We start from the raw sequence: 27,597 nt of genomic DNA, 5'->3' as shown, positions 1-27,597 counted from the left end.
ATACACTAAAAATATGATTGCATAAGAATTTGTCTACAATTTCAAAATAGAAGATATTAAAACACTTATTTTAATCATAAAATTTGCACAAAACATTTAAATTCTATTCAGGCAAAAATTTGCATTTACACTTCTTGCATTTGTGTACTTGTCAAGGACAATCTCGCTTGATGCGAGTAGTCTGTTCATCACTAACAGCTCCAAGATTTTTGGGAAATTTATCAAGGTGACTGTTCAGGAAGTAAATCTTAACACTTATGTTACATCCACTGTCGTGGAAAACCAACAGCTTCCTTTGAACCAGAAGTTCATAGTTTTCTCCTTTTTTGTTGCCAAGGAAGTTCTTTGTAACTGCCACAAAAGACTGCCATGCTGCTTTCTTCTCCTTATTCATCTTCCTGGCAAATTCTTTGTCGCGTATAAGGGTTCAAATTTGAGGTCCATTGAATACACCTGCTTTTATCTTCTCCAAAGACAAGGCAGGAAAAGCAGAAATAATATGTTGAAAGCATTCACTTTTTCTATTCAAAGCCTGAACAAACTGCTTCATTAAGCCAAGTTTGATGTGAAGTGGGGGAAAAATGATCGTGTCTCGATTAACTACAGATTCGTTCACAATATTTTGCATCCCTACTTCCAGAGCTTCACGTTTCGGCCACTCCTTCTGTGTCCAGTGTTTCCACTGAGTTCAGCTGTCCCACAAACACAGAAAGCAAGGATATTTTGTGAAACCTCTGTTGTCCAAGCAGGAAATTTACCATTTTAAGATCAACACAAATGATCCAGTTATGCTCCTCATACTTCAGAAAGTCGAGGACAATTTTTATGTCGTTATAATCTTCTCGTAGATGAGTTGAATAACCAATTGAAACTGCTGCATAAACATTACCGTTGTGTAGGAGAACACATTTCAGACTCCATTTAGAGATGTCAAGAAATAGCCACCATTCTGTTGGACTGTAAGTGGTAACACCTAGCTGGCTGAGAAGACTACTGATATCATGACAGTAAACAAAGTGTTTGTCTTCAAAAAAAAGTTCACAAAAATTTGTTCACACTTCCTGAAATGGGATACTTTAGCTGACCAGTGAAGTACATTCTTTTCTTGAAGCCTGGAGGCTAATAACTCAGCTGCTTTCTTTGACAGGCCCAAATCTCTTACTAAGTCATTCAATTCGGGTTGGCTAAACTGCTAAGGGGTTAATGACTGCTTGGCATCAGAGGAAGACTCTTCAGATTATACAACCACTTTCTCATGCACTTTATCAAAATACACTTGATCACCATGTTCACTTTCTTTGTCCTTAGAAGAAATAAAACCATTGAAAACTGGAACCGGGAGTGTCTCAGAGTGTGGGATAGGTTGTATAGCTGAAGGAATATTAGGATAAGTGATCATATGCTGTTTTTTCTTGCCGATGCCCTTTGTATGGATCAGACAGAAATAACAGTCGCTGCTGTGGTCCTTAGTTTCACGCCAAACCATGGAAATACCAAAAGGCATTCCTTTGCGTTTTCCTTTTGTCCAGTCACGAAGCATTTCCTCACAATTATGACACACAATATGAGGATCCCAATTCTTGTCTTGATCACCAAGGGGAACTTGAAAATAGGCAATATATGCATGTGTTACAAATGAAGATATATTGTGCCTTTGACGTTGAAGTGTGTAACAGCCACATATATAACAGAAGGTGTCAGGTCTATTCTTACATTTACGCCTACTCGAAGAAGCCATGATTCAATCTTAAAACAAAATAAGAGGGTGTTCTTATCAGATAATAATTTTTTACATTTAAAAACAACTACAATTGTGTAAAAGTAATGTTTGTAAAACATTAACTGCCTTGTGGTTATGTTCAATCCAAGAGTTGTTGCCTTTTAACTCTAATTTAAAAACCAATGCATGCCATTAACTGTAACAAAAAGAAATTAAAATTGCATAAAAACTAGAGCAAGTACCAAAAAACGGATTTCAGGTTTGGAATCAGTGATGCAGAATTATATAGAAAACATTCTAAAACCTCATGCAACAGAAAATGAAAAAAAATTGTTCCCCAGTGTTCTCTGTTCTTTTACATCATTTATTTTAGCTCTAATTTTTATTATTTCCTTTTTTCTGCTGGTTTTTGGTTGACTTTGTTCTTCTTTTTCTAGATCCTTAATATGTGATGTTAAGTTGTTTACTTGGACTTTCTTTTGTTTTTTTTATATAAGCCTGTGATAATAAGAACTTCCCTCTTATTACTGCTTTTGCTGCATCCCAGAGATTCTGCTATGTCATGTTGTCATTTTCATTTGTCTGTATATATCTGTTGATCTCTGCTTTTATTTCTTTTTGACCTACTCATTTTTTAGAAGTATGTTGTTTAATTTTCATATTTTTGTGGGTTTGTTTACTTCTTTTTGTAGTTGAATTCCAATTTCAATGCTTTATGGTTAGAGAATATGTTTGGTATAATTTTGATCTTTCTGAATTTGTTGATGTTAGTTTTGTGGTCCAACATATGATGTATTCTGAAGAATGTTCCATGTACACTGGAAAAAATGTATACTCTTGATATTCTGGAATGAAATGTCCTGTAGATGTCTATTATATCCATTTGTTCTAGTGCTTCATTTAAGGCCAATATTTCTTTATTGATTTTCTGTTTGGATGAACAATCTATAACCATCAATGGTGTATTGAGATCTCCAAGAATGATTGTATTTTTGTTGGTTTCTATTTTTAGATCAGTTAGTAGATGCCTTATATATTTTGGTGCTCCCTGGTTTTTGCATATATCATATATGGAAAAGTATTATATCTTCTTGATATAATGTCCTTTTTATCATTCTGAAATGACCATCTCTGTCTCTGTTAACCAGTGTTGTCTTATAGCCAGCATTGTCAGATATAAATATGGCTACACCTGCTTTCCTTTGGATATTATTTGCTTGGAGAATTATTTTCCAACCTTTCACTTTGAATCTATTTTTGTCCTTGTAGCTTAGATGTATCTTTTGAAAGCAGCATATTGTTGGGTTTTGCTTTTTGATTCGATTTCCTACTTTTTTTCTTTTTATTGGTGAATTCAATCTGTTTACTTTTAGTGTAATTATTGACACTTGAGGATTTTCTATAGCCATTTTATATCTTGCTTTCTGATAGCTGTGTCTTGTTTGGTTCTTCTCTTTTTTTTAATGACATTTGTTTCTGTTTGGTGGTATTCCATACACCTTTCCTGTTTCTTCCTTTTTTAAGCTATGTGTTTCAGTAGTGGCATTTTTAGGGTGGTTATCATTAGATTATTAAAAGAAAAATTTTCATATTTGTTAAAGTCCACTATCTCATGAATGCTTCTGTACTCCATCCTACTTTGCTACTGCTGATCTTTATCCTCTCCCTTTTTATGTTAAGTGTTTTCGCAGATGATTCTTGTTTTTATTGTGGTGTTGTTAGAGCTTTTCCTTGCAGTTTTGTTTTGTTTTGTTCTTTGTATCTGGTTGGATAACCCCTTCAGTATTTCCCACAGTGGGGGTTTTCTGGTGATAAGTTCTCTTGGCTTCTCTGTCTATAAATGTTTTTATTTCCCCTTCATATTTAAAGGATAGCTTTGATAGATATAGTATTCTTGGCTGGAAGTTTCCTTCACTAATTTATATGTTGGAGTCCACACTCTTCTGGCTTGTAGAGTTTCTGCTGGGAAATCTGATGATAACCTAATAGGTCTTCCTTTATATGTTATATTCTTTTTTCACCAAGCTGTCTTGAGGATTCTTTCTTTGTTACTGATTTGTGATCATTTCATTATGATGTGCCTTGGACTGGGTCTGTTTGGGTTGAGATAACTTGGTGTTCCGTTTGCTTCCCAGATTCAAGGCTCTAACTCAGGCGTCCCCAAACTACGGCCCGCGGGCCGCATGCAGCCCCCTGAGGCCATTTATCTGGCCCCCTGCCACACTTCTGGAAGGGGCACTTCTTTCATTGGTGGTCAGTGAGAGGAGCACTGTATGTGGCGGCCCTCCAACTGTCTGAAAGACACTGAACTGGCCCCCTGTGTAAAAAGTTTGGGGACCCCTGTACTCTTTCCATAGGCTTGCTAGTTCTTATTGATTATTTGTTTGAATATATTCTCCATTCCCTTTTCCCTCTTTTCTGCTTCTGATATACCCTTTATTCTTATATTGCTCTTTCTAATAGAGTCAGACAATTCTTGTAGGGCTTTCTCATTTTTTTAATTCGTGAGTCTCTCTCTCTTCTTCTCTCTGGAGTATCTCTAGTCACCTGTTCTTAATGTTACTGATTTTCTCCTCTATCTGGCCTGTTTTATTAGCTAAGCTTGCTACCTCATTTTTCAGTTCATGTATTAAGTTCTTCATCTCTGTTTGGTTCTTTTTTATAGTTTCAACTTCCTTGGTGTAGCATTCTTTTTGTTCATTAATTTGTTTTTTGAGCTCACTAAATTGCCTGTCAGTGTTTTCTTGGATGAGTAGTTTTAGAACTTCAATTTTGAATTATCTGTCATTAAGCTCCAAGGTTTTCATGTAATTGAGATTTTTTTCTGGAGATAGTTCATCATCTATTTGAGCTACATCTCTGTCTTGTGTATACATGATATTTGATTTCTTCTTCCTTGATGGCATTTGAGAGTGGTAATGTTAATAACACTGAGATAACTAAAAAAATAAAAATGAAAATTGAAAAAATACAGTGAATAAATGAAAATTCTATAAATAATGATAAGTAGAACTAATACTACAGAGAAAAAGGAGCAGGAACTGAGAAAAATGAAAGAAAAGATAAAAAATAAAATAAAAAACAAAACACAAAAAAGTATGAATAAAAAATATAATATTCAATAATTTGAAGAAAAATGGAGTTCATATGAAAGGGGAAAAATGGAGTAAAAAAAGAAAAGAGATAAAAAGAAATAAAAGAGAAAGTATCAGAAATAAAAGTTTTCCTCATAAAAAATAAGAATAAAAATATAACAACTAAGGATAATTAAGTCTAAATAAAAAAAAGAGAAAGAAGAAAAATGAAAGAATAAAAAAAAGAAAATGCATAAGAAAGTAAATTTTTCAGTTTTGAGACTTTACTTTTCCCTTTTTCTAGCAGGTGGCGCTATACTACAAGTTCTGCCTCTGTGAGATTCTTGGGTGGAGTTCCACTGATACATTGCTGTGGTAATGATGTAGGCAGAGCTAGCAGCCACATTGGTGGGTAGGGCTTGTTGTTAGGGCTTTGCAATTTTATGGCTCTAGCACTGGCAGTGTCAGGTGTCTAGGCACCTCTCCCCACATCCCAGCAGTGTAGGAGATTGAACACTGGCACTTCCACCTCTCACAGGAGAGAGCAGCCCAGAGAGTCAGTTATGAGGGATCCACCACTGTCACTCTCTGCACAGTGAGGCGAGCACTGTGGGACCTGAGAGGCTGGGGGAGCCATAGCCTGGTCCTCCCTCCGATACCACTCAAAGTGAGGCGTGTGGTCAGTGCAGGAGCTACATGCCATGAGCCGCTGGCACCCAAGTTTCCAGGCATTCCGTGCTTCACAAGCACTATAGGCACAGATTGCAGATGAAGCATGCCTCACTGCCACACAAGCCAAACTCCGTGGACCGAGCACGCCTCAGCGCTGCATGGACTGATCTCCACAGGTTAATCCTGTGCAGATCAAGGAAGTGCTGCAGGCTATGTGCACACACAGCAAAGGAGATCACAAATGGAGCCCCACAATGTGGGCAGAATGGCGAACCAGCTGTGTTCTTGCTCTTGGTTGTGTGCCTGCCTTAATTCAGCTCCTTTCCCTCTGCCCCTCAGTATCTCTATTTCTCCCGGCTCCAAAATAAGGCCCATGCTAAAAGTGCCGCCCTCCCTCAGATCAGTGAGGAAAGAGAAAAAGCTCAGTCCTCTGGCTTTTGTCCTTTCCAGAGTTCTCCAGGAGTGAGTCCTATCTTCCATTCCCCTTCAAACCCAGTCAAACCTTTAGCCCATTCAGTGCATGGATCTTTCAGATGCACCTGCAAGACCAGCTGGGGTTCCTTCTCTGCATTATAATTTTTCAATTTGATGAAATTTTAAGGGAAGAGATCAGAAGTATCTCTTACACTGCCATTTCTCTGACATGCAGGAATAAGACTTTATACCTGATTACATAATGCAAAAGTTGTATATAGTTGTCACTGCACTAATGATTTAGAAAATTCACTTTTCTTCTCTTTGTGGAGTCTCTTTTCATTCCTTCTACATAACTCTTCGATATTGTTGCACAAAATACAATTGTAATTCGTGCTACTGTATCCTACATAGTAATACCAGCAAAAGCTGTGTTAGAAAGTTTTGGTTTTGTAAGTCTATGTTGGTCCAAAAAAAATTGTCCAATAATTATAGCAATTCATGATGCAGAAACAAATTAATAAAAATAATACTCAAAAACATGGTGTAACTTGGGCACATGAAGAACTGACATCAGCTTTATCTAGGATACAGTAAGCAGGGAAAAGGAAGTAGAAAAAATGAAGCTGTCATTAATGAAAACAGGTTTTATTTAGCTCAGATGATGCTCAGAGAATATTGTATTATACTTATTACTTACTTCAATCTTCCAAAGTTTTAAAGTACCTAATAATATAAGCAAAAAAGCCTGGGAACTGGGATAGAATAAGGAAAGAGTAAAATAACAGGGTTCAGGTAATAAGGAATTTGGAGAGAAGGGAACTACTTTCCCTGGAAAACCACTACGGAAGAAGACTACTGTTTCTCAGGAAGTCATTTAGCAGTGTGCATGTTATCGACAACTAAGGCCAACCTCACAGTTGAGACAGACAGGACAACATTCACTCACTCACTTACTCACTCACTCATTATTCATTCATCCTGGGATACAGTTTCTGCCTGTAAAAAGCTTAGAGCCTTGGAAGAGAGGGTGGTGATAACAACAGATATGCACAGAATTAAGTATCATGCTGGCACAATGTACAAAGACCTATGGAACAAAGGGCAGGATGTAACTAAATTATCTGGGATGGAAGTGTAAGGGAAAGTGAAAGAGACAAGGTGACATCTGAGCTCAGTTGAAAAAGAATACAGCAGTCAGAGAAAGCAAGGTGGGAAGATGAGGAATCGGTCTGAAGACCCCATCAGTGAGGCCGGACTGCAGCCAGTGGTTGGGTAGAGCTAGAGAACACAGACAAGGGGAGGGCAGGGTGCACCTTCCATCAAGCGTGAGGCCAGACTGGGACAGCTCCCAGCTCTTCAACACCGTGCTCAAGAGTGCTGGTCTGACTCTGACAGTAAACATGGGAGAGGTGCTATGAGAAAGAAAGAGCAGGGTACTACAAACGTCTCTGAAAAAATTTAGCAATGGATGAGAGAACTTTGAGGACACAGTTCTAGACTACAGAGGGGGCCTAAAAATAACAGAGATTCTCAGGATGAGCTACTATTCTCATCCTACCTACAGGGAATAATCCAGACGCAGGGGTCCCCAAACTTTTTACACAGGGGGCCAGTTCACTGTCCCTCAGACCGTTGGGGGGCCACCACATACAGTGCTCCTCTCACTGACCACCAGTGAAAGAGGTGCCCCTTTCCGGAAGTGCGGCGGGAGCTGTATAAATGGTTTCAGGTGGCCACATGAGGCCCGCAGGCTGTAGTTTGGGGATGCCAGGATGCTAGGTCCACACACTGCTAGTGGAAGATGGGAGAGTACAGCATGGCACTGGGTGGAGCAGAGCACTTTCCCCAGCACCGCCATGGCTGGAGATTACTGAATAAATGTTTCAGGAAGATGAAATAAAAAATTTTAGCTCTTCTATTCAAGAGCTAAGAATCAAGGTATAAAGATGACAGAAGCATGAGAAAAAGACAGTCAATTTATTAGTAAGAATAATATAAATATACTTCTTTACACAATAAAGCTGATATCTTCCTGAAAAGTGTGCCACATTTTTGTAAAGCAAATTATTTAAAAGGCATTACATAAGAGAGCTTTTTAATTCATAGTAGGGATAATTTATATACTTTATAATGACCCTCTGATCACTTTTTCATTTTTATAGTTATCTTTTAAAGGGGACATAGCTATACTGTAAACCAAGCTGAAAACAAAGTTATCCTTATGAAGAATGCTGTCCAAATTAATGTGAACTTATCACAAACTACTTTGGATATTAAAAGTATAAATTAATATGTAAGTCTGCAAACCCAAGATGTAAGTCTTACTTTCTGATCCTTTAAGGCTGTCTTATTTTACATACCACTAGAGGATGGTAAGCAAAGTACCTTGGTTTGTCCTCTATGTCAGTGGTCCCCAACCTTTTTTGGGCCATGGACCAGTTTAATATCAGAAGATATTTTCACAGACCAGCCTTTAGGGTGGGACGGATAAATGTATTACGTGACTAAGACAAGCGTCAAGAGTGAGTCTTAGACAGATGTAACAGAGGGAATCTGGTCATTTTTTTAAAATAAAACATCGTTCAGACTTAAATATAAATAAAACGGAAATAATGTAAGTTATTTATTCTTTCTCTGCAGACCGGTACCAAATGGCCCACGGACCGGTACTGGTCCGCGGCCCAGGGGTTGGGGACCACTGCTCTATGTGGCTTAGTTATATGGGTCACTGAGCCTGTTCAAGTGAATACAAACACGTTTCTGACAACAGAAATCCTTTTAAGACAGGAAATACGAGTCTTATCCCCTACTAGTGAGTCTCCCAAAGTTTTAACTGACAGAGGTTCTAAGAATCATGCTCTTTGGCTTACACAATATGATCGTCTGAGCAATAGGATAATGGGGAGATGTTTAACTCCAATTATGGTGGGGTTTTTCCAGAACTTTGTTTAGAATAAGTTATACTGTACACATAAAGGAAAATACACCTGCCAGTGGATGCCAAGTGTCTCCTGTAGGGACGAATCTTGTTGGATTACAGTTTCTCAGCAGAATCAAACCATGACTAGTAAATGTAGATATTTCTAGGCCAATCCAAAAACTTGATGAATTAGCATCTGAATTTAATTTTAATAAGATCTGCAGATTTTAGTAACTACCCTTATCATGACCACAGACTTAAAGAAAATAGTCTCAGATGGCCCTTTGATTTTGAGGAACCCTTTGATTGGTTCTGGATATGCAATGACAGGCTGAAGAGGAGCCGGGAGTAGGACCTGGAAAGATCAGCACTGCTCTGCACAATAGAGGAGGAAGGTGAAATTCTGGGTACATGGTGGTAGGAGGAAATCTGAAAGGACAGAGGGGTGAAGAAAAGGAGAAAGGATTCACCAGAGGACCAAAGCGTGAAGAGTACTGGTAGAGCAAACCTCAGATGGTAAGGAGGTTCGTGAAAAGGCTTTAAGAACAGGGACATTAAATATTAAATCAAAGTTGTTTATGTTTAATAAATAACCTAAATTCTTGAGTCCCCTTGTCGCCCCAGACATCCACTAGAATCTGCTGTCCATACAAAGACTGTGGATGGTTGAGTTTTTCGTTGTGGACATTAACCCTTTGAGTAGTACAAACATTCCTGTACGTCCTTGTGCCTTCTGACTATTGAGAGTACGATCGTACAAAAATTTTTATTTTAAAAATGTGTAAGGCAACATTAAAAAATGGCAAATGTATGTTCTTCTTGTTTCCATGAATTGGTTATCAAACATGATTTTAAGTTAATAGAACTGGAACTGGAACTAATTTTATTTTTAGAAAAAAAAACTCACTCCTGGGGGTCAGCGAGCATAAAAAACCTCACCACTTAAAGGGTTAAGGAATGAGGTTGAACTTCACAGCACAGAGTATGGACAGTGTAAGATCATGAGAAAATCCATACATGGCAAAAAAGAACCAACACACAAAACATTAGTGGAAGCAGGAACTTAAGGACAAGGATGAGTGTTCCTGAAAAGTAATAGAAGTCTTGGGGTTGGGCTTGGGACTTTCTGCAGGTATTGGCACAGAAGCTTAATTCATTTTTATTTAAATTTTAAGAAAGAAGTGCTCCGAGATGACATTTGTGTTCTATGCGGGTCTATCATTTTCCCTGCCTTCTATCACTTTAAAACAAAATGAAACAAAACAATCAAATGTCAAATAATCTGGAGATGTTTTCCCTGAACATATGTACCCTGATTTATCAATGTCACCGCATTAAAATTAATAAAAATAAATAAATAAAACAAAACAAAAAAATGCTTCTGTATTTTCAAACTCTGGTGCTTACAATAAAATGGCATTTAAAGATTTTTTTCCCTTTCTTTTGAGTTCTTCTAGAGTCCTTTTCCCCAAAGCAATGATTATTACACATCCTTTTAGAGGTATAGAACTTTCCATTAGACAGCTTTTTATTTATTTATTCATTTTAGAGGAGAGAGAGGAAGAGAGAAAGAGAAGGGGGGAGGAGCAGGAAGCATCAACTCCCATATGTGCCTTGACCAGGCAAGCCCAGGGTTTCGAACCGGCGACCTCAGCAGTCCAGGTCGACGCTTTATCCACTGTGCCACCACAGGTCAGGCCCTAGACAGCTTTTTAAACTGAGGGTCACACAAAACAATAGGTCTATCTATTTTCAGTGGTTAAATTGAACCCTGACAATTACATAAAAAGTACTGCATTTCCACCTGACCAGGTGGTGGCACAGTGGATAGAGTGTCAGTCTGGGATGCGGAGGACCCAGGTTTGAAACCCTGAGGTCACCAGCTTGAGTGCAGGCTCACCAGCTTGAGCATTGAATCATAGACATGACCCCATGGTCACAGGATTGAGTCCAAAGGTCACTGGCTTGAAGGTCAGGGTCGCTGGCTTGAGCCCAAGGTCACTAGCTTGAGCAAGGGGTCACTTACTCTGCTGCAGCCCCCCAGTCAAGGCACATAATCAATGAACAATTAAGGAGACTAAGGAGCCACAACAAAGAACTGATGCTTCTCATTTCTCTCCCTTCCTGTCTGTCTGCCCCTATCTATCCCTCTCTCTATCACAAAAAAAAAAAAAAAAGTACTGCATTTCCCCCAAATAAGCAAAATATTCACTCTCTGGTGGCTGATGCAGGTACACAGTTGCTCCACAAGCATGTTAGGTCATGTCTGCTGTTAGCCTTCATTGCCCCTTTAGTCGGAGACTTAGTAACTCATTATTTTTTTTATTAAGGACTTGGTTATATGGGAGAAAAAAGACATATTTCTGGGTGTTAAATTACTAAAATATATGGTGGTAAAGCTGCTCATAAACTTCAGGGGACATTTGGCAAAGAAGCCCTGCAAATCGAGAAGTTGGGAACTCTTACCCTGTCTCAAATTTGCTTTTTTAACATGGAACAAATTATTCCCCATGAGTCTCAGTTTCGTCACTGTGCGATAGGAATAGTAACAAATTTCAGTCTGTGAGGACAGTGAAAATTTAGTAGATCTTTACCTTTCAAAGAAACATATCTCCAGACCTTATCCCCACCAAAGAAAATGTTGATATGGGGTCTGGATTTTCACCTGGATCAGATCTGTGAGGAGAGTCCTATTTCCTGAATCTTTTTTTTTCTTTTCTTTTTTTTAGTGAGAGAGACAGAGAGGGACAGACAGGAAGGGAGAGAGATGAGAAGCATCAACTCTTCCTTGAGGCACCTTAGTTGTTCATTAATTGCTTTCTCATATGTGCCTTGACCTGGAGACGGGGTTACAGCAGAGCGAGTGACCCCTTGCTGAAGCCAGCGACCTTGGGCTCAAGCCTCAAGTCAGCAACCTTGGGCTTCAAGCCAGTGGGCCCATGCTCAAGCTGGGTGAGTCTGTGCTCAAGCTGGCAACCTTGGGATTTCAAACCTGGGTGTTCTGTGTCCCAGGTTGACAATTTATCCACTGCGCCATCGCCTGGTCAGGCTTCTGCATGTTTTCTTGAACTGAAATGAAACTGGAAGTCCCTTTCTCTTACTCAATTGTTTTCACCAGAGAAACAGACCTACCTTTTATCCGAGACAGAATAAAAATAGAGCAATCTGAGATCACAATGGTGTGTACCTGATGGGCTTGCCCCTCAGGTGAGTGCCTTACCAGCTATGACTAATGTGTGGAAGCTGAATACCTGCAGGCTGGTGCACAAATTATTTGCCTCTGTGACCCATGTAGAAAGCTGTGGAGCAGGAGGCCCATGCTGTAAGCTAACTGTGCTGTTCTGCATTTCCTCCTCTACAAAATAAGACACTCTAAGATGACTTCACATCCACACTTCAATGATCCTCTGATTCAGCACAGCACTCACTGCCAAGGGACTTATTTTCTTGTCTAGAATCTTCACCAGCACAACCATCATGCACTTTCTGCAATTTGAGCTCTGAATAAAATTAAATCTTCAGGACTAAAAGGCATATCTCTGTAAGCTTTATGATGAGGAGAAAATTACTTAATACCAGAAAAACAACCCAATTAAAAAGTGGGCAGAAGACCTGAATAGACACTTCTCCAAGGAAGACATACAGATGGCCAAGAGACATAAAAAGTTGTTCAGCATCACTAATCATCAGAGAAATGTAAATCAAAAACTACAAATGAGATATCACCTCACATCTGTCAGAATATCTATCATCAATAAATCATCAAATGAGCATTGACCAGGATTTGGAGAAAAGGGAATCTTCGGGCACTGTTGGTGGGAATGCAGACTGGTACAACCACTACGAAAAACAGTGTAGAGGTTCCTCGAAAGATTAAAAATGGGCCCTGGCCAGGTAGCTCAGTTGGCTAGAGCATTGTCCTGATACACCAAGGTTGCAGGTTTGATACATGAAGGTTCAATACAGTTGGCTAGAGCATTGTCTTGATACACCAAGGTTGCAGGTTTGATCCCCATTCAGGGGATCAAATCATATCAACCAATAAATGTGTAAATAAGTGGAATAACAAATTGATCTCTCTCTCTCCCCCTTCTTCTCTCTCTAAAATCATTTTAAAAATTAAAAATGGAATTGCCTTACTTATGACTCAGTGATTCCACTTCTGGGAATATATCTAAAGATACCTGAAATACTAATTTGAAGGAATATATGCACTATATGCACCCCTACGTTCATTGCAACATCTTAAAATAGCCAAGCAATGGAAGCAACCCAGTACCCATCAGTAGATGAGTGGGTAAAAAAGCTGTGGTACATTTACAAAATGGAATATTACTAGTTGTATAAAAAAAAAAGGAGGAAATATTACCTTTTACGACAGTATGGATGGACATAGAAGGTATTTGCAAATGAAATAAGTCATTCAGAGAAAGACAAATACCATAATTTCACTTATATGTGGAATCTAATGAACAAAGCAAAATAGAAACTGACTCAGATACAGAGAACAGACTGACAGCTGTTGGGGGGGGGGGGGTGCTTAGTGAAAAAAGGTGAAGGGATTAATCAGTATAATCTGGCAGTTACAGAATAGCCACAGAGCTGTGGATTGCAGCACAGGGGATACAGTCAATAATGTTGAGATAAATATGTTGGGGGCTGAGTGGGTGCTGGGGGCAGTTGGAAACCACTCTGTGGAGTGTGTGGTTTTCAGACCACTTTGCTATACATCTTGACAGGTACGGAATGATATTGAGTGTGAATTGTAGCTGAATATTTTTTAAATAAAAATTTTAGTTAAGAAAAGAAGTAGCCCTGGTTGGCTGGCTCAGTGGTAGAGCTTCGGCCTGGCATGTGGAAGTACCGTGTTCAATTCCCGGCCAGGGCACACAGGAGAGGCACCTGTCTGTTTCTCCACCCCTCCCCCTCTCCTTTCTCTCTCTCTCTCTCTTCCCCTCCTGCAGCCAAGGCTCCACTGGAGCAAAGTTGGCCGGGGCACTGAGGACAGCTCCCTGGCCTCCACCTCAGACACTAGAATGGCTCCAGTAGCAATGGAGCAATGCCCCAGATGGGCAGAGCATCGCCCCTTAGTGGGCCCCCTGGTGGGCTTGCTGTTGGATCCCGGTTGGGCACATGCAGGAGTTTGTCTCTCTGCCTCCCCACTTCTAACTTAGAAAAAATACAAAAAAAAAAAAAAAGAAGTAAACTTTTGAAAAAATGTCAAAGGTTCTCTAAGATTCTTTATCATTGATGAAACCACCAACTGTGATGACAAAAACTAAAATAGCTCATTGCTATCCAGACTGGCAAGGTTGAATGTGATGAATCCATGTGACTTCAGAATAGGATGGGCTCCTCTCTGCTTTCCCAATAACGACATTAAGATATCAAATGTCAAATATCAAACAGTGTGTCAGCGAGATATGCAGATGTTGTGTGCGACTCCACTCAGCAATGAGGAACATGCAGCAATGTGTATGTTATAACTATAACTGCAGAGTTCGGGAGACTGGGGGCTGAGAAAGACTCTGGTCTACAGCAGGGGTGGAATTCTGCATTCTGTGCACACACTTTATACATATCTACCTATATCATGGTGTTGGTTAATTTCAAATGTCTATATATACTTTAAAGAAGTAAAACCATAAGCCCTGGCCGGTTGGCTCAGCGGTAGAGCGTCGGCCTGGCATGCGGGGGACCCGGGTTCAATTCCCGGCCAGGGCACATAGGAGAAGCGCCCATTTGCTTCTCCACCCCCCCCTCCTTCCTCTCTGTCTCTCTCTTCCCCTCCCACAGCCAAGGCTCCATTGGAGCAAAGATGGCCCGGGCGCTGGGGATGGCTCCTTGGCCTCTGCCCCAGGCGCTAGAGTGGCTCTGGTCGCGGCAGAGCGACGCCCCGGAGGGGCAGAGCGTCGCCCCCTGGTGGGCAGAGCATCGCCCCTGGTGGGCATGCCGGGTGGATCCCGGTCGGGCGCATGCCTGAGTCTGTCTGACTGTCTCTCCCTGTTTCCAGCTTCGGAAAAAAAATTAAAAAAAAAAAAAAAAAAAGAGCTTCTTTTTTTTTTTAAAACATGGGAAGAAAAAGGGTGAGGAATCTCTCAAACTAGTAAAGCTGTAACATTTAGTATAGATCAGGGGTAGTCAACCTTTTTATATCTACTGCCCACTTTTGTATCTCTGTTAGTAGTAAAATTTTCTAACCGCCCACTGGTTCCACAGTCATGTGATTTATAAAGTAGGGAAGTAACTTTACTTTATAAAATTTATAAAGCAGAGTAACAGCAAGTTAAAGGATATAAGTGAGGAGCCACTGAGCCACTTCACCCGCAGGTGTTGTAAAGTACCAAAAGCTACAGAATTAATATTAATATTTTGGGAGGCTTGAGAAACATTTTGTTGATTTGGGTTAAGATGTGCAGAGAAATTGTGAGAATAGTTTCTGTACTGTGTGATTGGCATAGTCAGGATGGCTTTTGGCATTGTATTGTAAATGCAAAAGGGAGGAAAACATGGATCCCCAGACATTCCATCATGCCTGTGGGGAAAAGGGTGAATGGCTAGCCAGGTACAGGGAGAGAAAAGCCAAAATAAACCTTTTCTCATAGCAATGAGCCATTTGCAGGCATTTGTCCCCACCAAAACTACCTCTCCTAGGTAAATGCGTGTGGTTAACACGTGTGACTCAGGACAGAGAGATAGCGGATGAACAATAGATAATATAGGAATGCCTTTTAATATGTAAAGAGACATCTTTCTACCATTGTGTTGGCTTGTAAACTTTGTTTTCCCCAAAAGGATGTATGGTTTGCAAATTGAACATGGTCCTATCATGGTAAAGGACATATGACTATAACCAATAGTGGTAAGGGGCTCCTAATTGCAATTTTTTCTTCTGTACTTCCCACTTACAAAACTATAAAAACTAAGTAGAACAAAGGGCTGGCGCGCGCTTCCCTTCAGAATTCTTTCAGAGTTCCCGCCGCTTGGCCAAGCTAGACAATAAAGCTTTGATGTGTAAGCGGCGGACCTTGTTCCTGTCTTCAATGTTACGGGTCCCTCCGAATTAGGCTTAACAATAATAATTACTTACCAAGTACTTTATGTCGAATTTTTGCTAAGTTTGGCAGAATAAATCTTTATAAAACAACTTACTATAGTTAAATCTATCTTTTTATTTATACTTTGGTTGCTCCGCTACTGCCCACCATGAAAGCTGGAATGCCCACTAGTGGGTGGGAGGGACCAGGTTGACTACCACTGGTCTAGATCAACAAATGGAAATGAACTGCATTTGGTAAAAGGAGTTAAGCCACTTCTCAATATACTTGTACAGTGAGTTTTGAATTTAAAACCTGTGCTTTAATTTTCTTTTTTTATGACAAGGAGAAAAGCCTGAAGTTGAGATATCAATCAAGTGCCTTCTGCTTATGCTAGGCTCAGTCTTGGTCCTTGTGCAAAGGTAAAAATCCTTGCTTATAAATCATGCATAGAATATTATAGTACGAGCATTGTTATTTTCTTTCCTTAAAAGAAACCGGGTTACACTAGTATCCTCACTCAAACTTTGCTTTTCATTCTTTTTAGAAAACAAAAGCAAAGTGAGAACAAAAACTTCATCCTCCCTGAACAAGCTTGTCTAATGAAAAAATTTGATAATTTAAGTAAACAGGCTACCTCAGTTTTTGTTGCATCTTCTTGACTAAGAAATGCCATGTACACTTTAAACCAAAATGTTACATGTTTAGTTTCAAAAGTTTTTGATGTCTAAATGCTCCTAATATTAAAAAAGCTTAATTTCAAGTGAATGCATTCACAATCTCACATATAAGCTGTTTTAAAACATCACCAGTGTGAAACAATTACTTTCCTATTCCAAGTTTTAGTTCAGAAAAAAAAGCCAGGGGGCTAAATTTCCAAAAGCAAGGCCTTTTAACACATACAATTAGGCAAAAATATGAAACACAGCAAGGCTGCAAGTTCCTAAAACACAGACATTGGTGTTTCAAATAGCGAACAATTTTCAGAGGCTTTACATGACAGTACTCTAAAGTCTCATGACTCATGTTGAAAAAAATACATGGATATTTATATTACAAAGGAGAGTTTCCAGGTTATCCTCTTTTTATGAGTAAATCAGAATGAATGGGTCTTTTCCTGGCATCTCATTGTATAAAATTTACATTAGCAGAGTATCTGCTTAGCAAATCTTTGGATAATTTTGTAACCATGAGGATTTGCAAGTATTCCAATTACACTCACTACCTACCCAATTAAAGAAAGAGTACTAATTATAAAAACAGAACCTCTCGCCCTGGCTAGTTGGCTCAGTGGTAGAGCATCGGCCTGGAGTGCAGGAGTCCCGGGTTCAATTTCTGGCCAGGGCACATAGGAGAAGCGCCCATGTGCTTCTCCACCCCTCCCCCTCTCCTTCCTCTCTCTGTCTCTCTCTTCCCCTCCTGCAGCCAAGGCTCCACTGGAGCAAAGTTGGCCCGGGCACTGAGGATTGCTCTGTGGCCTCTGCCTCAGGCATTAGAGTGGCTCTGGTTGCAGCAGAGGGACGCTCCAGATGGGCAGAGGGTCGCCCCCTGGTGGATGTGCCGGGTGAATCCCAGTCGGGCGCATGCGGGAGTCTGTCTGACTGCCTCTCCATTTCCAACTTCAGAAAAATACAAAAAAAAAAAAAAAAGAAAGTAAAAACAGAACCTCTAATGCCACCAAAGACTAAGAGAACATAGTTAATTCTAGTTCATCATTTCATAGTCATGCCTTATCTCACTTCAAACCTGTGAAACTGGTTTGAAACATCAAGGGACTTGTACCAGGTTTCACTTTTAGTAAAATGGGGATCAGAAGTTTAACCCTGTTGTGAGGAAGATATTCCCTTGGTTACATTCATGGCTAAAACCCTTTGATGAGAGGAAAGGTTGAACATCTTGCACTCGAGGCCCCTTTGCTGGGTCCCTGAGCATGGCTACCCTGGAAGTGGCCCCGGAACAGCCAGGCCCGGTGTGGCCCAGAGAGCGGTTGTGACATCTTATCCTCACACACCTTCACTTTGCCTATTTCACCATCTCTCAATGGCCTACCATATGCAAAGGCCTGCGGTAGGTGTTGTGGGGACTCCCAGGTGTATAAAGTGCCATTCCTGTCGTCACAAAGTGGAACCACTGAGCCTATCCACAGCCTGTGACAGCTGAACACCAACCAGGAAGCACTGTCTTCTCTTTAGAAATATTTGCAATCTGTCTGATTATAAATACAATATGATTTTAAACAACATTTTTTAGATTGTGGATTTGAAAAACAAATGCCTTTAGAACAGAACTGAGTTAAACAAGAACCGTGGTTAGCCTCCATGCTGCTTCTGTCCTGCAAGTCCTGGCCAGAGAGCCCTGCAGTGCTCTGCATGAGCAGTCCTCATCATGCTTGTCCTCTAGGTCGCAAGGAAGTCCATGGGGTGGCCTGACTGCTTGGAGCATGTTGGGCAGATAAAATATATTATGCTCACTTTGTTAAAGATGGCGCTGCCCACATGGAGGCCCGTCACTCAGGTGATATTAATGTGTGTTGGAGGCGGGCTGTGGGCAGGCAGCATCCTTGTAGCCTGGGGCTTGGTTTTGGGATTAAGCCTTTCCCACCCTTTTTGATGTGGGGTGGTGCAATCCCATCATGCCTGGATAAGTGACTTTGTATTAGAGACTTCCCTATTTTGTATATTGGATTAAAGGTTTTGATTTCTACACTATAAAATGGGGGCAGAAGAGGAGCTTGCTCTCTCGGTTCCTGAGATTAGCATTAGAGCAGAGAGAGCAGAGCAGAAAGCAGAGAAGGGCCACAGGAAGGAGGCCAGGAGAAGCAGCCAAGATGGTGGAGTGCTGAGGGAGAAGGCAGTTTGTGCAGTTTGTGCAGGGAGAAGGAAGGAGATGGGAAACAGAGGTGAGTAAGACTGGTGAGCTAGAAACCTTTGATTCTAGGAAACTTGGATAAGTCAGTAGCTTTGTGAGCACTGAATGAGTGGATTTTGGAGCCCAGTGTGTGTTTTTACTTGCCCGCCAGGTGCAAGCTAGGATTAAAGATGATGGCCCACCAGTTTTTGGCTCCATTATTTTTTTACTGACTCTCCGAATCCAATGCGAACCTGCATGGGCAAGGCGGCTGTGATGGTGTCCCTGGCTACTTGCTTTACAGAGCAGATGGCTCCTTGTTTTTCACAACAGATGACTGTAAGATCAGTAGGGTATTTTAAGAAGTGGCTGATTGAACATACAACTTGCTTCCTTAACAGTGCTGAATAAACAGCCCACTACACCCGTCACCTGAGCCCTGCTCTCTCCCAGATGTAGGTGATACTGTCACCCAATGTGCCTGTGGCTGTGTTGTGTGTTAGGACCACTTCTCTCTCTTCCCTTTGCTTTCTGTAACTAAGGCCACAGCTGTGGGGCTTCCAATGTCTTTCAGGAGAGTATGGAAACCAGGCTGCCGCCTGCTACAGAGACCATCAATGCTGACCCCTGGCCTGGTGGGACCTGAGGCTGCAGAACTTCTCCTAGCATCCTACTGTTGAGGTTTCTCCAATGGAAGAAAACCAGTTGGGTTTTGATGTTTTGGTATAAGTATGATTTTAAAATATGTATTGTAAGGTCGGTGGATAATGGGGGATGGTCACGTGGGGAACTCAGACCCACGAACTTTGGCTAGGACCGCCCACAACCAAGTGTGCCAAAAGGAGGCTTCACAGGAACCATTTGGAACAAAGAGATCGTCTGCCAGCCAGTGGGATATCACCACGTCATGTTAGCTCCACTTCCCTAGAGGGACCCTTTAAATATCTCCCATGCGGTTTAATCTTTGCAACTTCCCTAGCCTCCATCTTTCTTTCCTCAGGGCCAGGGAACCTTGCCAGGTGGGATACGCGCTCTGTACTCAATAAAGCCATTTGCTATTCCACAGTTTGTGGCTCTGGCCTCTTCCTTCCTTCTCGGTAGGGAAAAATACCTTACATTTTGGTGCCGAAAACCCGGAAGGAGTTAGAAGTCCGCAAGGACCACTCCTTTCCCCTCCCCTCCAAGAAAGAACCAGGATCTCTGACCTTCTACCCACTTCGGCGCACGGTGCAGTAAGTCCCCTGACTCCAGCCTTCCCCTCAGTTCTTTCCTCCGAGACTCCCTGTCCAAAACCGTAGCTGCGTCAGGGAACTCTTTTCTGTCCAAGTGAGCGTGTGCTTCGGAGACCTCCGGAGCATATCCACTTTACACCTTTTCCGTCCGTGGCCAGACCTTGAGTTTTTAGGATGCTAATACTCAATACTGACCACTCCGAGGACTGAGGGCGGCTGTTGGGGCACAGGAATCTCCCTCCCTAAAGAAGAAGAAACTGTTCTTCTCCGCTGTGGCCAGGCCACAGAACCCACTCAATTAGCCTCCTGAAGGGACTTTCGGTGTTAACACCCTCACCAATTTAACTATCGCCAAAAAAGCTGGGAACTGATTGGAGATCTCTTACATACACGGCTTCTAATTATTCGCACACCTGTCCATTTTAATCTCTGTGCCGCCTGTTCCACCACGCTGGCCTTTTTCTGGCCAGAGAAACCTCACCTAAAACCTCCACTCCTAATCTTTCCTTCTCCGTGGACTCCCAACTCTCTCTCCCTCCTGTCTGACCCTTGCGGGCACCCCTCTCTCGGGACTTTTCTCTGGTCCCTCCGCGGACCTCTTTTGTGCTCAGGTCTCTTCCCTCTGAAAGCCCCCTCCCCTCCCTTTGCAAAAACCTGTTTCTTATTCACCACTACCATCTCTTTCTCCTCCCCTGCTGGCCAGGGGCCCCTCCCTTCTTCACTGTGCTCTTAAGTCCCTCCTCCGTCAGGCCATTCTCAGCCTGGCATTGGCTCTTACACCGGTTTTCAGGATGTCCAACCACAATTTTCTTGCAGGAAGTTCCTGCCCTGCCCAGCATTTCCTGCAGGATCTGGGTGCCGGGCTCTGCATGAGCCCTCCTCCTCTTATTCCCAAACCCCCAAACCCCTATCTGGAACCTGTGAACATGGCATTTAAAATTTTTAATGGTCCCAACTAGTAAAAACAGGCCAAGGCTGTTCGCCAGGCCCCCATGCAGCAGAAAGTAACGCTCCAAACCCAAACTCTTGTGGCAACCCTGAGACCAGCAGAGCCACCAGCAGCTTGCTTTAAGTGTGGCAAGTGGGACCACTGGTCCTGGCAAAGCCCCTGCCGGCGACTGCCCACTGAACCCTGCCCTGACTGCAAGCTAATTGGCGGAGTGATTGCCCCTTTGTGCAACAGGTTTTTCCACAGCGCCTCTACGTGGAGGACAAGCCGCCCAAATGGAAGGCCAATCCAGCCAGGTGGGTGCATCGCTTGAACTCCTAGGACACAGCCTGGACTCAGAGAACCCAGGGTTCTGCAACAAGTGGGTAAGTCCATCTCATTTCTTGTGGACATGGGGGCTGCCTTCTCTGTTTTGCCTTCATACTCTGGACCTCTACTTCCCTCACAGGTTTCGGTTATGGGAATGGATGGGACCTCTTCTTTTCCCCTTTTTACACCATTCCTGACATGCAGTTCTGCCTCAAGCTTGCCTCCTTACAGGACCACTGGCAGTCGGAACCACTGGACTCCATCCATCTCCAGCTCACCAAAAGGCTGGACCCTGCAAATTCCCCTATTACTCCTCTCTTTTTTTAAAATCCTTACAGGACCGCATCCGTGAAGTTTCTCCAGTCACAGCCACACAGATGTTCCTCCTGACACCCCTCAAAGCCACCACCTTCTGATCTCTCCCTCCCCACGACGCCCCTATTCAGCAGGAAGTAGCCAGGTGAATAAACGGTGCCCCTTTTTCTATTTAACACAAAAGGTCAGAATGTAAGGTTGGTGGATAATGGGGGATGGTCACGTGGGGAACTCAGACCCGCAAACTTTGGCTAGGACCGCCCACAACCAAGTGCGCCAAAAGGAGGCTTCACAGGAACCGTTTGGAAAAAAGAGATCATCTGCCAGCCAGTGGGATTTCACCACGTCGTGTTAGCTCCACTTCCCTAGAGGAACCCTTTAAATATCACCCATGCAGTTTAATCTTTGCAACTTCCCTAGCCTCCATCTTTCTTTCCTTGGGGCCAGGGAACCTTGCCGGGCGGGATGCGCGCTCTGTACTCAATAAAGCCATTTGCTATTCCACACTTTGTGGCTCTGGCCTCTTCCTTCCTTCTTGGTGGGGAAAAATATCTTACATGTATATTGCTTCTATTTTTAAGATTCATTGCTTGACTATAGTGTTCCTTTATTCCTGTGTCCAAGAAGTATCTATTGAGTTGTAAAGTAGGCAAGCACCCTGATAGGAAAATTCCCATCAGCCTAGATCAGACACTGTCTTACTCTCTGCTCTCCTCCCAAGGTCTAGAATATTAATAGTTCCTGGCATACAGTATCATTCTAGCACATTTTTAAATGAATGAATTGTTCTGAGACAAGGGATACCTGCACTTCCCCCAGCAAGAGTTGATCAAAGTCAGTTTAAAGACCACCCCCCCACCGACCTGTGGTGGCGCAGTGGATAAAGTGTAGACCGGGAATGCTGAGGTCACCGGTTCGAAACCCTCAGCTTGCCTGGTCAAGGCACATATGGGAGTTGATGCTTCCTGCTCCTCCCTCTTCTCTCTCTCTCTCTCTCTCTCTCTCTCTCTCTCCTCCCTGTAAAATGAATAAATAAAATCTTTTAAAAATTAAAAGAAGACCTTCCCCTTTGACAGTCTCTATCTGCCAACTAGTTCTTTCCTGGAGCTACAATCAGATAGGCCCTACAGGCTGGACACAGTTTCACAGCAAATTAATTAATAAACCACCAGATGTTGACTGAACACCTATATGTGCAATTCCCCCTCCTAGACAATTGGGCCATTCTAGGATATATGAGATATAGTTCCTGTTTTCAAAGTTTCTATACAAACAAAAACTTAACAGTTGCCACAGGGTGACAAAGTGACCACTGAGCCCATGCATGACCTAAGTTCCCAGTAGGACTCTTGTTATACACCCTCATGCAGCACCGAGGCCAAAAGGGTGGTGGGCATAAAGGAGCAAGAACTCCTAGAGGCTGGAGGGACAAGTTTGGTGGCTGCAGAGTCAGAAGACTTGAACTGGACCTTGAAGCCGAGGTAGAAAATGGGAGAAAGGGCACAACAAGGATGTTGTAGTGTGTGTGTGTGTGTGTGTGTGTGTGTGTGTGTGTGTGTGTGTTTTGGAAGAGACTGAGAATAGCACAAATAGAGAGTCTGGAAGAAGGCAGAGCATATATACCAAGAGTTAATTCAGTTTAGCACAATTTGTGTCAATCATAAATATTTATTGAGCATATACTATGTGACAAGTATTTTGACAAGTATTGAAGATGGTTAACAAGACAGATATGGTCCCTGGTTCACAGGTTGGTGGGAGATGCAGACAGACAATTATGATGCAGCAGACAAACAATTATGATGCAGTGTGATAAGTGCTGTGCAGGGTAAAGTCTGGGTGTTATAAGAAGGACACAGAATGGATCAAGTCCAGATGTGGGGATCAGGAAAACTTCCTAGAAGAGATGACGAGATGACACCCAAAGCCAAGGTAGGAATTAGTGAGGCGAAACTTTGCAGGTGGGGTATAGAGCACCTGCCCTAGAAGAGCCAGTGTGCTGGACCACAGGGATCTGAGTGGTCCAAGTTTGTGAGACAGCATGCCAACAGATGCGTCTGGGGATATGAGCAGCAGCAGATTATACAGCCTCTTGTACTTCACATTCAGCAGTCTGAACTTGATCCTGACAGCAGTGGTAACCACGGAAGAATTTTAAGAAAGGAAATGAAGCAGACAGATTTGCATTTTGGGTAACCATACTCAGTGTGCAATGGCCCTTAGAGGAAAAATGGATGGTAAGAACAGAAGGGTAATATGTAGCTGGAATCTAGGAGGTATATTCCTAATACAGTCCAGGACAGAATAAATACTTAATGAATGAGTGAGTGAGTGAGTGAATGAACAGATCAATCAGTCATTCAGCATGGTACTGAAAATAGGAGACTTGAGGTGGAGGACAAAGATGTCTGTGCACCTGTAAGGGTCCGAGTGAATGCATACTGGCACATGTACTCCAGTCTTGACTCTTTTCAGACAAGTGATAACAACAGACAACAATGGGGTACAACACAATAGAGGGAAGCGGCTTTAGTGCTATAGCCCAGAAACCCTGGTCTGACCCTAGTTTTGTCAGTGACTGATTTTGAGGTGCACCTTAATTTCTCTGACCCTCAAGTCCCATGTAATACCTGTTCCTTATGGGCAGCTACATAGCAGCATAAAGCGGGAAATGGTTCTCACAATCTACCCACTTTCTGTTGACAATTGATGTTTTAGAAAGTGGGATTTGCAGCCCAGGGCTATTTCTAAATCATCTATTGTAAAAAGAAATTCATGCAACCTACATGACAGTGGAGCTGAGGGTTAACTGCAAAGGAATTTAGAAATCAAGCAGGCAGTAGTACTCACATTCTGGGGAGCAGACCCTCGAACGTGACAGCTGGAGACCCTCGAAGAGAGGCTGGGAGGGTGATAAGAGCCATCTCCTGTTGCTATTCCCAAAGAAGGGGCTGGGGCAGAAATAAATAACGACTTGAAGGCCACAGGGTCACTGAGATAGCTTGGAAAACACACACAGTCATTTAGGGACATGGTCTACACTAAAACTCAGCTCCCCCGGGTCCAATGCTCTCTTCACATTCCACCCTGTTACATGAACTATGACAATTTGAGATTTTAGAAAGGATAACCTTTGTGAGGTCCAAGCTAATAGGGCTCCTCACAATTCTGTGACTGTAGCTGACAGCCTAGAGTTTAGTTTATCTCACACACAAAAAGAGGCAAAAATGGGAAGTGTGGCTGTAGGAAGTGATGTCCTGTGATCTGGTTGTTTGGGAAGGAGAAGCCCTCATGAAGTATGGGCATGGGCTCGGTGGTAGAGAATGGCAGGGAGAATCATACCCACATGGACCCAGATAAATGAGCCCAAATAATACAGAGAGAGAGCAGAAAGTGCTGCAGGTGAAGAACAGATCTGGGAGAAGTTCCTGAAGTGCTAGGGAAAACTCAACAGCAACACGCCCCATCATGCACAGGCAGAAAGCAACTGTGCTTGTAGATCCCTTAGACACGTAAAGCCCCTGCCTTGCAACATGTTTGCATCATGCTGGCCCCTCCTGCTCCCCCAGCACATTCACACTCACACCTCTGGCCCCTTCCAGGCTGAGCTTTGCTTTTTTCTGCAGAGGAGTTTGACATCGGGGCAACATCACCGAACCAAAAAGAAATCCATGAAAACAACAGCGTCCTTAAGAAGTATGATTTGCAGCTTGTGGCCTTGAGTCCCACATTTCTAAATCACCTCCCAGCGATCTCCTAAAGCAACTCAAAGACTCAGCTGTCGAGGAAGCCAATATCATTTTTACAAAGTAAAGCCTGATGGAATTTTTTCCCTTTTCTATCCCGAGGAGCTCTCAGTAGTTGGGTCTAATCTATCCTCTCTGAAGACTCTAATAAACCAACTAATAATCATAACAAAAAAGGCCACTTCCAGTTTCTCCAGGAAATTCCCATGCAAATACTATTGAAATCAAGTTGACTAAATAATTCATATTCTTCAGTGATCCCTCAGGCAGGGTTCACTGTCATAGGCATCTTACACTATCTCCACGTCTATAACATCCAGCCAGGACATCTAAAGCAGAAGGACAGCAGAGTACCTTCATCACGATTAAAAGCAGCAGGGCCTTCGAGATCTCCGACATTTCACCATCTGCATGGTTTCATTGAGCACTTTTCTACCAAAGGTTTCAGGCTCTGATGCAAGATAGCAATCTGAAGCGTGCATTTCAGTATTTAATGGTGTTAATTTCTAGGGCACACAAATATCAACTTCACTGAACGATCCAGCAATCTTGCAAAATGAAGGAAAAAATGTCAGAGAATGAAAGGCAGCAGCAGGGACTGCAAGCAGAGCTGTCCCTGAAAGGCAGGAAAACAGCTGCCTATTCACAGACCCTTAAAGATGTCAGGAAAATGAAAACCAACTGGGGTGCTTCAGATGGAAGAATCATCCTATTTTTCATATGTACACATGTTGATCTGGCTAACTTGAAGCGCTGAAGTCTGTCCCAAGGTAAACTGAAATATGACACATCTAATTTGTAAAAGATAAAATACAGTTATTATCTTTTTGGGTATTTTTAACCAGCAGGCATAAATTTAAACAATCCCTACCTGGAAATATTGATGGTCTCTTTTTCGGCCGCCTCAGGTAAACAAGTTCTAAGTTTTTAATGTTTCTTTGAAGTCTTCCTCTAGCATCATGTCCTAGGAGTAGTTCCGGTGGCAGACTACTTCGTCTGGATGACTTGTAATCATTTTGAGCTGACTGTAGCTTGTTCTTCGTTCTAGAATACAAATTGCTGTCATCAACGGCCATTGCAGGAGCTAATTAGGGACACAACAAAATTCTGCAAAGCCAGAGCCAGCAGCAGCTGCGGCCATCTCCCCCAGGGTTCAGGTACCGCAGCTCTGCCCCACACCAGGGTTAGGTGTCCGCATGCTCCACCCCCACACCAGGGTTCAGGTGCCGCAGCTCCGCCCCACACCAGGGTTCAGGTACCGCAGCTCCGCCCCACACCAGGGTTAGGTGTCCGCACGCTCCACCCCCACACCAGGGTTCAGGTGCCGCAGCTCCGCCCCACACCAGGGTTAGGTGTCCGCACGCTCCACCCCCACACCAGGGTTCAGGTGCCGCAGCTCCGCCCCACACCAGGGTTCAGGTGCCGCAGCTCCGCCCCACACCGGGGTTCAGGTGCCGCAGCTCCGCCCCACGCTTGTTTGGGAAGCTTGACGAGTTGATAGGCGCGGACTCCAACAGGTGTAGGATTACTAAAGGGCTCCTCCTTTCAACACTTCATAGCGCAGAGGAGGAGAGATGCAAAAAAAAATCATTAGGGGAATGGGAGCAGACGTCGGAAGGAAAATGAGGTAATGGTTGCTGAGTGAAATTACTGTTTTATTGGCGCAATGCCATAAAGCAAACACAACTCGCTACTTAAGAATGAATGCCTATGCAAATTGCAGGTCTCATTATTCCTATTTCCGTACTCTTCATAGATTTCTAGGTTTTTGAGAAACACTTTTAGGTGCCCTCATTTCACTTTTGTTCCCAACTTTATACACGGAGCACACATTCGTCCCTATTAAATTCCTCACTTGGCAGGCAGCCGACTGGAACTTGGCTGAAGGAGAAGAGAGCCGGTCTCCGACAGACAGGAAGTAACCGTCCTGGGCTTTTGTGGGCAGTGCCAGGAACCTGCGCAGACCACACGCCCTCCCATCTTGCCCTCTACTTGCCAGAGGGCTGTCTGAAAATCCAGCTGTCAGGCCCAGGTCAGAGGTCTAGCAAACGAGCTGTGACCCTGGCAGCCATGACAGCCTCCACTCAACACATACAAAGATGTTGTTATCCTGGCCGGGCTTCTGCCTGGCTTTCCAAGCAAATGGTCAGTGCTTTGATGGTCTAAGAAAAACCAGCACACCCCTAGACTCCGGCCTTGACCTGTCACCTGTTCTCTTCCTTCCTATTCCAGATTTCACATTTTGTCCTTTGTTCCCTTCCCCCTTGCTCTACTTATGTGGAAATATTCCACATTCTTTTCTTAAACTGTGCAGAAATCCTCTCTCTAATTCATCCTCTGCAACTGTGCCCTAGGATTG

At 42.8% G+C, this 27,597-nt stretch overlaps 1 protein-coding gene across 5 annotated transcripts in view; it reads right to left on the bottom strand.

Annotated features, from left to right (window-relative positions):
- The window catches only part of FRY (FRY microtubule binding protein), a 569,880-nt gene that overhangs the window by 417,118 nt on the left and 125,165 nt on the right, over positions 1–27,597 (bottom strand). For 3 of the 5 annotated variants that reach the window (XM_066369307.1, XM_066369309.1, XM_066369313.1), the window contains exon 1: positions 26,110–26,314. The exons of 1 other annotated variant lie outside the window; for it this stretch is intronic. In XM_066369307.1, coding sequence (XP_066225404.1) covers positions 26,110–26,314 — 205 coding nt within the window. Of the gene's footprint in view, positions 1–26,109; positions 26,315–27,597 lie in introns of those variants that run through there. One more of the 5 variants, XM_066369318.1, reaches the window with a different exon arrangement.

The sequence above is a fragment of the Saccopteryx leptura genome, chromosome 2 (genome assembly GCF_036850995.1).
Source record: "Saccopteryx leptura isolate mSacLep1 chromosome 2, mSacLep1_pri_phased_curated, whole genome shotgun sequence".
In the NCBI taxonomy this organism is placed as follows: domain Eukaryota; kingdom Metazoa; phylum Chordata; class Mammalia; order Chiroptera; family Emballonuridae; genus Saccopteryx; species Saccopteryx leptura.
The sequence above is the reverse complement of the archived record's forward strand: the minus strand, read 5'-3'. Positions and strand labels throughout refer to the sequence as shown.